This window comes from Impatiens glandulifera, chromosome 6 (genome assembly GCF_907164915.1).
Source record: "Impatiens glandulifera chromosome 6, dImpGla2.1, whole genome shotgun sequence".
Lineage (NCBI taxonomy): Eukaryota > Viridiplantae > Streptophyta > Magnoliopsida > Ericales > Balsaminaceae > Impatiens > Impatiens glandulifera.
The window spans coordinates 51,550,856-51,565,794 of NC_061867.1; the positions used below are offsets into that span (position 1 = coordinate 51,550,856).

A 14,939-nucleotide genomic window follows, 5' to 3' on the forward strand; every position below is an offset into this window, starting at 1 on the left:
AATTATGATCTCATTAAAATAGTGCCAACTTAAAAAAAAAACTTTATAAAAATTTTAATTTTGAAAATAATAAAGAGAAACGAAAAAGATAAGTAAATACATATTTTCTCAAAGCTTCTTGATTCATTATACACTTCTAAAAGATTTATTTATTTTGAGTTATGAAGAACTGTTTTTAAGTAAAAAAATATCTAAATTGTTACTCTATTTTAAAAAATATATTAATATTTATAATTATCTCGTTTTTGGGAGGTTCGTGTGATAATTGTCGTCTCATAACTTACATTTCTTTTGAGTTTCGAGTGAGACGATAATGTTAGGCGCGATTAGAGCTCATGTAAATGTTTTCTTTGGAAAAGCTTGGAATTTTTAGAATTGCCACATAATTTGTTTATCAAGAAATTACATCAACGATATATGTCACGTGCCCGTCAAATAAGGATGACAATTTGAAACCTCTCCGTGAAAACCGAACCGAATTGCCCCGTTTGGGACGATTTTCCCCAAAATCAAACGAGAATGGGGCGGAGATGATATTTATGTTCCCTCCCCGACCTCACCCCGATTTTGCCCCGAACACTTTATACATAATTAAATAAATTAAATCACCAATATATTTATTTATTCATTATATTTTATAAGAATCGTAAATTTATTTTTTTATAATAATATAAAATTTCAATATAGTATCATATATATTATATTAAAAAATTTATATATATAATTTTTTTATAATTTAAAAAAAATATTTTACTAACGATGTCCTGCAGGGAATCCTCGAAACCGAACGAAACCAAACGGGACGGTGATGGTATTAATAAAATTAAAAAAAAAAAAACGGGACAAAGATGGTAAATGAATTCCCCGCCCCAAACTGCCTCATTGTCATCTTTACCGTCAAATGACGGTCTCTACTCTAAACTCTTGATCATTAAAATAATATTATTTTACACCTTATTTATTTATCATTTTATAATGCATACATTTAAAGCAGAGCCGACCCTAGGGTAAGACCGACAAACTCCCGGGCTGGGGCAGCCCATTTCTTAGGGCAACCCATTAAATAAAATAAAAAAAAGATTTCTAGTATTTTATAATTATAAAATAATTTAGCCTAGTGGTTTGGGATCAAAATTTAAGTTTATTTTAGTTATGAGTTCTAACTTCACCAAAATTAATTTATTATTATTTTTTTAGCGATCAAAATTCACGTTGTTTTTAGGCTGGGGCAGTCCAAAAGTCGAGGCCGGCTATGATCTAAAGATAAATCCAAGCTTAAAATGTGACTAAGTTTGTATCATTATGTTCCAAAAATGTTGATTAGATTACGTCGTAATTCTAAACTTAAAACTGAGCGGAAAAAAAAAGGTCAGATGGTAGTTTTCATTTAAGGTTGGAAGACAAGCCAAAAGCCTTAGTCGCTGACTTGATAAAAAACTAAGCTAAGATAGAGAGATTTAGTCGTTTACTAGGCCAACCAACCCAACGGATTTCAACAGCTTTTATCTTTTCTTCCTTTTTTCGAAATCCATCTATGATTCTAAACTGACATATCAAACAAAATACAACTTTCCTGCACTAATCCAAACAACATTAACATGAAAAATAGGTTTTTTTATTTTTACTTTTTATTTCTGCCGTAATGTCATATTTTGAAATAGGGACTTAGTGTTTTTTAGGTACACTAATGACTCTTAAATCACATTTGAAATGTGTGTAACATGTTTATAACAACCCATGTGCAACTAACTTCAAGAACAAAACCTAAAAGCCAAAAGTCCAAATTTTGAATTTAGGTGTTTTTTTAGATGTTTTCGAACGTCCAAATCAATCTGGTCTTCACTACATTATACATCTAGAACCAAACTAAATCATAATATCAAGAAATTGTGAGCTAGAATACTAAAATGACATTTTTTTCTCAATAGAATTTTTAAAAATTACATCATCACATGAAGAATGGAGAGAATTTAGATGCTAACACAGGTTATAAATAAGTTTATGAACACACTCCAATGAACCCACAACGAACAAAAGCTTATTACTCAAAACTCAAAAAAATTGAAACTTTCAAGTTTTAACAATAATGAATTTTTTGTTTTCCACTCTTTTCTCTCTAGCTCTCTCCTTTGCTCTTCAAAATGATTTAAGGAAACTGTTAAAGCCGAACTCGAACTCGAACTCGAACTCGAACTCGAACTCGAACTCGAACTCGGTGTTTTATGATCTGATCGGAAATTCATTGACCAAATTGGCTTTAACCAATATTATAATAAGTTATAAAAATTAGTTTTTATACTACATGTATTTATACTATTATGAAATTAGTAAATAAATAAATATAGATAGATATTATAAAAAAATTAGTATTTGAAGTTTTGAATGACCTAATATTAATATTAGAGAATGATATTTTTTTATTATTATATATTAATTATAAGTAATTTGAAATATTATTTTTATTATAATTTTATTTTTTAATGTAAATTTATTTATTTAAACATAAATTTTATAATATGTTTATTTTATTTGTATATATAATATAATATATTTGATTTATATAAAAATAAAAAATAAGTATAAATTAAATTTTCTATTGTTTTAATAAAGTGAATTATGGAAAAAAGTGTAAAAATAATATAAACAATTATTCTATATATAAATGTGTAAAAAATACATCAGTTATAAAATTACTTATCTAACATAAATTTTTATTTTCATTATATAATATAATATATTTTATTTATATTAACACAAAACATAAATAAATAATAAAAATTAGATTTTGAATTTTACCAACCTATTTAAAGTTTGTTTATAATTGATACATATTAAATATATCAGTTTATGCTTCATTTGCTTGAAAAAGACTTTATTGTGTCAAGTTTTTGCTTGATTCTTTACTCAGAAAAGACATTATAGTATTTTGTTAGAGTTCAAAATTTGTAAATAGTAATTTCAGTTATGAATGTAGGAAAACAATAATTTGGATTATATGGAAAGACAAATAAAAGTCTTTTCTAAAATTCACAAATATTTGGGAAGGTGATTCTTTAGAAATCAAGTTCAATGATTCAAATGGATATTTGAATGATATGTATAAATATTGGACAAAAACAAAGTATTATATCTTTAAAGTGAAATTAATAAAAAAATAATTTTTGATATGTGGAGGCCCAATTTTGCATACCACCTTGGGCTTGAGTACCAAATCAAAGGCAACATTTTTTTTAATGTTAAATGTATAAATAAAACTTATTGGTTCTATATAATTTTATGTATTTATTATCAATGTCAAGTGTTCTTGATATTTGCCCAATACAATTTAATTTAATTTATTGATGTAAGTTTATTTTTAAGAATTATTATTATTATTATTATTATTATTATTATTATTATTATTATTTACCACCCTTTTAAATCAGAGAACTATTAGTGAAATTATCCTCTATAAGTATGATTCTTTTAAATTAGAATATTATTAGTTTGAATTAAATACAAATTATTTTATATTTTAGAGAATATTAATATTTTTTTATTAAATAATATCTAGATTTTATAGAGAAACTAGTATTCAATATTTTAAAAATATATATATATATATTCAATATTATTAAGTCATTTGCACTAATGAACCATGAATTAGAGTTGTCCAAATTTGTTTGAGACGTGCTTAAGAAAATAAAAAAATGATGGACAAAATAAGTGAATTAAAACATTCCATTTTTCAATTTTTTTTACAATCATAGAAATAAATAATGATTTAAATTGAAAAAATTAAGAAATTATGATGTACAGTATAAATCGCACCTGAGCTAAAGGTATTTATTGGTCTAGTTCTCTCCTATTTTGAGTTGTCCATTTTTTTGTAGTCAATTACAAATCGAACCGAATTCGAATACATTCTAATAGATTTGATCTAAATTAAAATTTGATTTTTATAAATTAAATTTGATTTATAAAATAATTTATATATAATTATTTAATTATATGTAATAAATTATATAATATATAATTAAAATAAATGATAAAAAATGAATACAATTTTCAAATTAAAATAAAAAACCGTATTTGATTTAAAATTCAATTTGAAAATCGAAATTAGAATTTGACTTCAATTTATTTAAATTCGATCGAATATTCAGTTTATACCAAATTGATCCTCACCACGACATATATTTGTCTCTGCCTTTTTGAAAAATGAAAAATCATCAAACAAATCGTGACAAAAATATGAAAAATAAAATAAATGTAATTATCAATTCTTACTTCTTAAGGAATGTATGTGGGGAGTTTTAATAAAAAATAAATTTATCCTTTTAAAATAAAAAAATAGAGCTTATTACATCATCACATATATTGCGGGTAAGGGTTTAATTAAGAGAGAGAGAGGGGTTATTATTTTGAGTGTAATTTTTATTCCTTCGTCGTTACATATATATATTTTCCGGTTCACTGTCATCATCCATTTTCAAACGCTTTAGAATCTCCGGCCGATCGCCGGAACCCTCTCTTTCTCTCTCTAAACTGAGATTTCTTTATACAAAATATTCGTATTCATTGTTAGATCTCAATATATTTCCGTTTCTTATCACCATCTTCTCTCTCTACAATCCCAATTTATACTCCTTTCTCTCCGATCTCATCTTCTTGATTTTGTTTTATCATCCGTGGAACCGATGGAAGCGATCGAGGAATTGGCTCAGCTTTCCGATTCGATGCGACAAGCTGCCGCTTTGCTTGCCGATGAAGATGTGGAAGAGAACTCATCGTCATCTAAGCGCCAATCGACTTTCCTCAACGTCGTTGCTCTTGGAAATACTGTGAGTTGATTTTCGAACTCGATTTTCTGGTCTTAACATTGGATGCTCCGGTTCGTCTTCTTACTTGCTAGATCTCTGTATTTCGATGCATTTACATTTCGAACATAGTATGATAGATAGTTCAACTTCATGTGCATAAGAGGATTTATGATTGATTTAATTGGAGATTCTTGAAATTAAACTTTGACAGATTAATCTATTTTCAGTGAAATATAAGCGATTTTTGTTGTTTGAGATTATACATTTTAGTCTTTCAATCTAGTTTGAACTTTGAAGCATCATTTAGTCTTTCAATGTAGTCAAAGTTATAATGTAGGATGGATGTTTTTGTTAATGTTCGACTTGTATAGATGAGATGATAGCAATGATATATGAGATTACAGGATAAACAATTCAATCTGATTGTGAAAATGAATATCATTTTATGCTTGTTATCCACTTACCATGCTCTTACAAGAGTTTGACCAATGAGTACAAATACAATATACTGGTTCCTTATACCTGGTTTTTATTTGAGTTCTTTTAACATGCTTATTTGTTCATGCTACCATATTTCTCCATTGACATTTTTTTTTCTTTGTTGACTCTCATTTTCATGCTTCCACTGATCGAATTATTAGTTTGGGTCTTATATTTTGCTTCCAGCATTCTTTGATCATTTGTACTTGCATCTCTCTAACAATTTTTGTCATTTTCTCAAGAATTATGCTTCTATCAATGTAAAATTTTACTTCTTGCTTCTAGAAATTATTTTTTATATCAACATGATGCCGTTTCTCTCTTGATGTGCTATATGCTGATGGATTTAGAGTCTTTTAGTTGTTTAGAGCTGTGATGAAGTCAGTGGCGTGCGATGCTTTATGAGATCAGAATACATTATTAATCATTTTTGAAATCTATTGAGACTAAATTATCTATCTATGTTTGGATTTCTTTTGATTCGATCCATGTCAAGGTTGTTCTGATTGTTATTAAATTGACAGGGAGCAGGTAAATCCGCTGTCTTAAACAGTCTAATTGGGCATCCTACTTTGGTAAGTTAATCATAAAAAAACACTAGTTGTCAATTATTTCTTGTCTGCGTAAAAGAATTATCCTGTTGAGATTTGGTCTACCTTTATTGTTTTTAATACTTCTTCGGTGTCTGTTACATGCATACTGTTCACGCAGCCGACTGGTGAAGGTGGTGCTACTCGTGCTCCCATTTGCATTGACTTGTCCACGGATGGTAATTTAAGTAGTAAATCTATTATCATGCAAATTGACAGTAAGAACAAACAGGTTAATGCAAGTAAGTCTTCTTTCCATTGTATCACTATTTCCACATTAGAAGTATAATTTATTCCCAAGTTGATTTTATAATTGTGAAGTGCCTCATAAATCTGATTGTACTTGTGTCTTTCTGGAACATAGGTGCTATTCGGCATTCTTTACAAGATAGATTGAGCAAAAGTCGTGATGAAATATATTTAAAGCTTATCACGAGCACAGGTCAGCTCAGATCTCATTATTTATTTAATAATTATTGTGTATTTCAACTAATGTGTTCTACATCCTCACTTCTTATCCTGGTCAAGGGATTAATGCTCACATGAATTATGACTTTTTAAGTAAATGACGTTGGCTAATTTTATTGGAAATAATCTAGTATACTGATTTATTATGCCATGAGAAAAATCTAAATACATGGTAAATGCCAATATGTTAATTCTTTTGTGAAGTTGCCATGCCATCTTAAACAAAATCTGTAACTGACTGGAGCTGGTAATTTGACTAATGGACTACTTTCTTAACTACATTCAAAGCATCTTTCTTCTAATGATCAGTGCAGAGAAATCTTAATTAAGCGAATAAAATTTTACTTATGTCTATTACAGCACCACCTTTGAAATTAATTGATATGCCTGGAGTTGAAAAAGGAAGTTTGGATGCTTCCCTGGTGAGTTACTACTTTTTTATTCTGCAAGTTTCGGTACTCTTTTGATTAAATGGTGAATGCGCTCTATATGACAAATGTTCTCTAGATTGGGGCTTCAAGTCCTTTTTTGAGAATGATCTGGATCGTCCTTAATCTTCACAGAGCAAATATGTTGAACACAATGATGCAATACTGTTGGTGATAATATCTGCTGCCCAAGCGCCAGAAATTTCCTCATATAAAGCCCTTCGATTGGCAAAAGAGTGTGATGGAGAATGTGGGTTTTCCGTTAAGCCTTCTTGATCTCTTCTTTATTTCCAGTCAACCAATTTCTCATATATTCTCTATTTACAAAACACTTGCTTATCTATGCTCAAGTTTATGGTTTTGTTCTTCACTGTAGGTACCAGAACTATTGGGGTAATTAGTAAAATAGATCAAGCTGCTACTGATCAGAAAGCTCTTGCAGCTGTCCAAGCCCTGTTATCGGGTCAGGGACCAAGAAGTACAGTTGATATTCCATGGGTTGCTTTGATTGGACAGACTGTCACTATAGCATCTGCACAGTCAGGAAATGTGGGATCAGACAACTCATTGGAAACTGCTTGGCGAGCTGAAACTGAAAGTCTAAAATCTATTTTACCTGGAGCCCCTCAGAGCAAACTTGGTAGACTATCCCTAGTAGAAACTCTTGCTCAACAAATACGCAGCCGTTTGAAACTCAGGCTTCCTAATATCCTTTCAGGGTTTGTGCTTCTTCCCTTTAATCCTTTGAACATTTATTTAGGTGCAAGTCTGGGAACAAAAAAGGAAGTGTATATTTTTTAAAAATTACTTTTTTTTTCTATGAACCGTTGCATCTTTGTAGGACTATTCTTGTGACTATCAACTGGGGTTGCATCAGATGCTTTCATCTTAAACATTATATTAAAAAAGAAAATTGATGTTATGTTATTAAAGCTCACTTTTATTCTATACGTCTCCAACTTAGTAAATAAACATATATTCACTTGCAAATTATACCATGCTGAGAAGATCTTCAACTTTTATTTTGTTTTGTAGGAATCATGACTTTTTAACGTGAATATAGACTGTAACACAACTTTTGCATCTAGCTTCTCTAATTGCTTGGATTATTACTGCAGGCTTCAAGGGAAGTCCCAGATAGTACAGGATGAATTAGTAAGACTTGGTGAACAAATGGTTAGCAGTTCAGAAGGTACAAGAGCTCTAGCATTGGAACTATGCCGTGAATTTGAGGATAAATTTCTCCAGCACATTACTTCAGGAGAGGTGGGATATGTCTTCTTTTTCAGGATTATTATTATTTCATTATCCTTCCTATCACTAATATATAGCTAGCTGTTTATAATGAATGAGGGGGTTGCTAGTGATTTTTTATCTGAGCGAGAATCTTTTGCTGCTTTTTGTATGTAGCTTCAATGATGTTTTGGAGTATAATGGTACAAAATCATACATATTAAGTAGAATTAAGGTACTGCTACTGCTTAGGGCCACAAGTTGCCGTATTTTGTTTGTTTTGATTATGGTTGTTGTTGCGAGTTCAAGAAAACTAGAACGGGAGCCTGCTTATGCTCTTATGAGTTATGATTCCTTAGGGCAATAGTTAGTAGATAGAGAAAGACGGGACAAGGAATTTCCTAAAAGAGTTTGCCTCCGGGAAGCTTATTTCTTGCAAGTTCTCATAATCATTGATATGTACAAATGGCCCTTCTTAGTCTGTAATATTTTGTGGTCACCCTTTATTTTCACGGCATTTGCTTTTTCTATTCAAGGTTAGAGATTCATCTGCCTTTAAAAATTCTTCTACATCAATGCTTTTCATTTTTTTGCATGTTCATATATTGTTGTATTTTTCTTTTACTCAGCAGCCTGGTTTTGGAATATTGTTGTTTTTTCTTGACTCACTGTTATAAATTTTCATTTCCAGGGTAGTGGTTGGAAAGTGGTTGCAAGTTTTGAGGGAAACTTTCCTAATAGGATTAAACAACTTCCCCTGGATAGACATTTTGACCTGAACAATGTCAAAAGGGTATAGTTTCTGATATATATATATATAAAACATTTTGTGTTCTTGCCGTTGGTTTATTCTGAATTCCCTATTATTCTCAGATTGTCCTGGAAGCAGATGGTTATCAACCCTATCTTATATCCCCAGAGAAAGGGTTGAGGTCCTTAATCAAGGGTGTCTTGGAGTTGGCAAAAGAACCTGCTGGCCTTTGCGTTGATGAGGTAGAAATTTGTGTGAAATAGAGTGAATTCACAAATGATTTCTTTGTGATATCATCTTATATGCTAGTTGGCTCCTCTGACTTATGGGTTCATAGCTCTGTTTACTCTTCATCCAATTTTCCTCTGCTTTGTCCTAAAATGTCCTTAAATTTTTTTGAGTTATAGGTGCATCGTGTGCTTGTGGATATTGTTTCAGCAGCAGCAAATGGTACCCCAGGTCTTGGAAGATATCCTCCATTCAAAAGAGAGGTAGTCATCTTATGGTTTTCCCTCTTACTTGCAATATTCCAAATACAATATCACTCAATGCATGAATTAGGTTGTTGCAATTGCAAGTGCCGCGTTGGATGGATTTAGGAGTGAAGCAAAAAGCATGGTTGTCGCACTTGTAGACATGGAGCGTGCATTTGTTCCCCCACAACATTTTATCCGTTTGGTACAGAGGCGGTATGCTCATTTCTAAAGAATATGTATTTTGTGTTCAATGTATATCCTTCTCAAGGTTCTTGATATGTCAAAGGAAAATAAACTGTATGGATTAGTAGTTAGTAATTAAAACTTCAACCTTGACTATAATTTTCTTAGGTCTTATTTGATGAAGGGTTATTTGGATTTAAACCAAATAACTTCTTATTCCATCATCAATCACTTTGTCAGTCAAATCTTCAACTAGAATATTAAAATACCCTTCTTATTCTCTTATAAAATATAAAACTACCTGAATTGTCTTTTCATCTACAATTGAAAGGACATGTTGGACAATACACATACAAAACCTATTATCTCACATCCCTTGCTGAACAGATTTTTTCTTAAAAAACTTCCTCAAGCAAGCTCATACTTTTATTTTTTATGATATATTCTTCCTCTTTACAATACTCATTGATAGGAAAAGTGGGGCATGAGATTAGCTAACAAGCAATTGTAATGACCTATCTTGATTGATTACCATGTAGGCAGGCCACTTTCCTTTGTGGCATCAGGTTTTGCCCCACTTCATGAAATTAATGCAGCACCTTCTTAGATGAATTTATTTAAATAGTCCCATCATTAAGTGAAACTGATGCTCAAGTACATAAAAGTGAACAAGACTTGAGCCTAGCTCCTGTTAGAAAAAGGAATGCAGTTTCATACTTGATGAATTAAATTAGAATGTGCACTCGGTTATTAAGACAGATCTTATTCATCATATACCCTTGTCTTTGGTCATTTTGAGTGATTCTTAAGGCATCATTAGTTGTTTTTGTAAGACACAAGCGTATTTGAAAACTAGTATTTTGTCAAAAGGCACAATCTCATTGGAAATCGCCAAAGTTTAAATTGAAAGTGATCTTTTTCATTCGTTATAAGTTTTTTTGGATCATGACCAGTTTACTTTTTAGAACATGTTCTAGATTATAGTAGTGTAATTTTTGTGCCTTCATTTGGTATATGATTTTTTTTTTATTATGATCCAAATTATATTATAATTTTTTACTTCTGGTATAAAGATTTTTTTTTCTCGAACATAATCAGATAATTTGTAGATGATTGGTATTGCTGTGGTTTTTATTTTTGTTTTCAATACTTTTCAACAGGATGGATAGACAAAGAAGGGAGGATGAACTGAAAAACAAATCTTCTAAAAAAGGCCCAGTTGCAGAGCAGTCCCTTTTAAATAGAGTATTGCTTCTATCTTTGTGACATGCAGTCAGCACCCTGCTTCTTTTCCAATTCTTTAATGTTTTACAATATTCTCTACATCTGTTAGGCCTCTAGTCCCCAAACTGAAGACAAGCAAACTGGAGGGAGTTTAAAATCAATGAAAGATAAACCTAACCCGCAAGATAAGGATGGACAGGAAGCCTCGGGTTTGAAGACTGCTGGGTCTGAAGGTGAAATCACAGCAGGTTTGTGCAGAGTAGTCTTTATATGTTTGCTTTCCCAGATTTACTCTTCCCATAGGATGCACTTGATCACTATGTGCAAAGTCTGTATAGGGTTCATGTATTAATTATAGTCACATCCTAAGGTACGTAGGGGCTTACCTTTTGGTGGCTTAGTTGCTTTGTCTAATTGTCTATATAGCTTATAATCTGACACACGCTGCGAGCATGCGGATTGAAATCAAAGAAGGTATGGGGAGACAAAGGCTTCATTTGGGAACACTTCTATTTTTGTTTAGTATCCAGTTACAAAAACATTTGGAGCCTAAATTGAGTGAGACAATTAAATTCTGGTTGTTTCTCATCTAGATCCAGATATAGAAGCAGAATTAGGAAATATTTCCGAATGGGCCTAAAAGCTACCTTTTTTTTTTGTTTAACTACTGACTAAGAAATAATCCAATTTGTTTGTACCCATGCTATAGCTGTTTATCTGGTTATATAGTAGATTCACTTAAAAGAAGAAACCTAGTTTTTTTGTCCAGTATATTTGGCCAATTCAATGGCTTCTTATTTATTTTTCATTCTTTATGTATTCATGAATTTGTAGGGTTTTTGTTGAAGAAAAGTGCAAAAAAGAATGGGTGGAGTAAACGGTGGTTTGTGCTAAATGTGAAAACTGGGAAGGTCAGTCTGTGAGTCATTTCTAGAAAAAAAGGGTTACATCTTAGCTTGTATATGAAACCATATATATTTTGGCAATAGTAGCTACTAAGCAATTATTTTAGCCAAATTTATCTCCCCAAATTTTATTTTTATGTATCAAATTACAAACTAGAACATTAGAACAGCGTGGTGGTTATTACATAAAACATTTGCTTAAAAAGTTAAAATGAAATGAGTTTTTAAGTTATGTATCTTTGCATAAAGCATTTGCTACCAATGTAGTCTGCCAAAAATGTAGGACTAGTAGTTTCTGATGTCAAGCTTATTCTACCAACCATGTTATCATATTGGTTGATAATCCTACTTTTTACAGCTTGGATACACCAAGAAGCAGGAAGAAAGACATTTCCATGGCGTGATCAATTTGGAGGTACTAAGATATATCCATGACAAAGAATTGAAATTGTGTTTCCTAATAGGATTTTATGTTTCTGCAAAATTAAGAAAGTGCAAAGAAAGGAAGTATTTGAGAACTCCTTGGTATATATAGGGCCTTGTTTGATATAGTTATTTCTAAATAACCTTGTTTGAGGTAGGTTATTGAAAATTAGGTTATTTGAGTAAAAAGACGTTCAAGTATAAATATATAATAAAAAAGATACATTTTGGAAAAAAAAGATGGTATATTAGTTGATGATTTGAATAATGTTGATTGGATAGTGAGCTATTTGGAACCAATCTGAAATAACCCACATCAAACAAGGCCTATGGAAGGCGATACATAATTCAGATATTGACAAACATAGGAAGTGCAATTGTGTAACTTTGACCAGACCATATGGTTAACGGAGATCAAACTCAACTAGAAAATTTTCTTTACCAATGTTCAGGAATGTAATATTGAAGAGGTTCCCGAAGAAGAAGAAACCTCCTCAAAGAGTTCCAAGGACAAGAAGGGAAATGCCCCAGAAGCGGGGAAACCCAGTCTTGTATTCAAGATTACAAGCAAGGTTGCTTACAAGACTGTTTTAAAAGGTTATGATCCTAGTATTTCTGTAGCTTGACTGAAATGATTATATTTAGATTTCTTCTTCTATTGAAGTATAATGGGATATTGACTTAGTAGCTATTGCTTTCGCAGCTCACAGTGCTGTTGTTCTAAAGGCAGAGAGTATTGCTGATAAAGCTGAATGGTTAAACAAGTTAGGAAATGTAATCCAAAGTAAAGGAGGTCAGTTGAAGTCTGAGTCCAGTGCTCCAATGCGGCAAAGTCTTTCTGACGGGTCTCTTGTAAGTTGTATATATATTTTCTTGCTAATCACTGTGAGTTGTATTTTGATAGTGACACTGTAAAATTTTATTTCTCTAAAAGATGAGGAGCTTGTTTGATAAAAAAATGTTTTTCTTAAAAAATTACTGTTTGACAAGGGATATGAGATGTGTGTATTGTCCAATATGCCCTTTGAATGCCAAAAGATCAGATGAAGGGCATTTTAGTATTTTAGTTGATGATTTGAATGATGAGATTGAGAAAGTGATGTTTGATGAGATGATCATCAAAATAAGCTATTATGAAGTATGAAGAGATGTAATTCATATCTCAAATTTACAATTCCTTTTAGCCGTGTCTGCCTGTAAATCTTAATCTTGTGGATTTCAGGATACAATGGTAAGAAGACCCGCAGATCCTGAAGAAGAACTTAGGTGGATGGCCCAAGAAGTGCGAGGATATGTTGAAGCTGTTATGAACAGCCTTGCCGCAAATGTCCCTAAAGTCGGTTATATTTTTTAAATACCAACTAAGCCAGCAATAATATTTCCAACCTTAAAATCCCGATTAAATCCCATATGCTTGATTGTGCAGGCCGTGGTCCTTTGTCAAGTCGAGAAAGCCAAGGAAGACATGCTCATTAAGCTTTATAGTTCTGTCAGGTTAGTGGGCATTATTATAAACTATAAAGTTTTTATTTTCGAGGCTGAGCTTAATGAGGCGGTAATAATAATGACAACTTTTTTTTATCATATGTTATTAGTTCTCAAAGTACTGCGAGGATTGATGAGTTACTACAGGAAGACCAAAATGTAAAACGAAGAAGGGACCGAATTCAGAAACAATCGGCTCTTCTCTCTAAGCTCACTAGGCAATTGAGCATCCATGATAACCGTGCTGCTGCTGCATCCAGCATGTTGGATAGTAGTGGTGGAACAGGTAACTAATTATCTTCATCTGTATATAGTAGAGTAGTATAGGGGTATTATGGTAATTAGTTAGGTTAGCAATTTATAATGAGCCTATTTGTTATAACATTGTAGATCCGCATCACGATCCATACAAATTTTTATTTGTTATGTTTGCCATAAATCATAATGACCTAGATTATATATATAAGATAACAAATTGATGATACCAATTTAGATGTATTGAAAACTCTTTTTTTCCCCTGAAATGATAAGCAGAAAGTAGCCCAAGAACCAACGGACAATCTTCAGGCGATGACTGGAGATCTGCGTTTGATGCTGCTGGTGGTGGTCGGTCAAGCTCGTTTGGAGGGTCGAATGGTCACAGTCGTAGGAACAGTGACCCATCAGAAAATGGCGATATAAAGTCAAACAGCAGCAGCAGTAGCCGCCGCACTCCAAACCGACTCCCACCAGCTCCACCACCGTCAGGTTCATCTTATAAGTATTAGGTTTTAATCTGAAAAAAAAAGAAAGAAGATTTGATTATTGGCTATTATTGATTTTGATTTCGAGTGTTTTGTCCTTTTATTGAGCATCCATCTTTTATACATACAAATATATATACTAGTGGTGGTGGTGATAGTAAGTCCTTGTAGATATAGATGAAACTGGGCAATTTTTACTTACAGTGAGTGATTGATTTTGAGTCTTATTCCAAAATGTAGTACTAGTAGTAGTATTCATTCTTTTTTTTTTACTCAGGCTCTCTCTGTTTGTTGCAGTTTTTATCTTTGATGGACATTTTTGTAATAATGCTACCTGCATACTGTAATCCTTATCTCCTTTCTCTTCTTTTACAAGAGTGTTCTTGATTTTTTAACCTTATTTGACCATTGCATTATCCCTGTTAGTTAGTTGCCTACTGTGTTTGTTTCGGTAGATTGATAGGTCGGACCCATTTGGAAACACTTTCTAAGCTGGATTTGAGTTTAGGGTTTGGACAAGAAATCGTCATTTATGATTATATGTCTAATTACGTTTATGTTTACGTAATAGAAAAAAAAACGTGTTTCAATGTTTTTTTCCCATTATTGTAGGTTAATATTGTTGAGGTATCTGGAACTAGAAATAAATTGTTGTCTCTCATTTTAACAACTACTCATATTATTGATTGTTGGTGAAATATTTATAAAACTTAAGTTGCTCCATGATAGGAGTGACTCAAGTTATGGA

General features: G+C 31.7%; 1 protein-coding gene across 1 annotated transcript; it reads left to right on the forward strand.

The window, feature by feature from the left end:
- The first annotated feature begins 4,471 nt into the window (after nt 1–4,471).
- Nucleotides 4,472–14,599, forward strand: LOC124941263 (dynamin-2A-like). Its single transcript, XM_047481559.1, has 22 exons — nt 4,472–4,823; nt 5,807–5,857; nt 5,994–6,114; nt 6,237–6,314; nt 6,701–6,762; nt 6,904–7,018; nt 7,145–7,487; nt 7,887–8,034; nt 8,693–8,794; nt 8,875–8,994; nt 9,160–9,243; nt 9,314–9,441; nt 10,572–10,656; nt 10,745–10,883; nt 11,470–11,546; nt 11,899–11,955; nt 12,416–12,560; nt 12,667–12,815; nt 13,186–13,299; nt 13,390–13,457; nt 13,559–13,734; nt 13,983–14,599. Exons 1-22 carry the CDS (start codon nt 4,680–4,682, stop codon nt 14,213–14,215), a joined length of 2,739 nt encoding a protein of 912 aa, XP_047337515.1. The 5' UTR covers nt 4,472–4,679; the 3' UTR covers nt 14,216–14,599.
- Nucleotides 14,600–14,939: the final 340 nt, after the last annotated feature.

Excerpts from the sequence above, each read along its gene's own strand:
- LOC124941263 (XM_047481559.1), top strand. The coding sequence starts at position 4,680 with ATGGAAGCGATCGAGGAATTGGCTCAGCTTTCCGATTCGATGCGACAA. Across the intron at positions 4,824-5,806 it reads TCGTTGCTCTTGGAAATACT|GGAGCAGGTAAATCCGCTGT; the intron begins GTGAGTTGATTT and ends TTAAATTGACAG. Across the intron at positions 12,561-12,666 it reads TTACAAGACTGTTTTAAAAG|CTCACAGTGCTGTTGTTCTA; the intron begins GTTATGATCCTA and ends TTGCTTTCGCAG.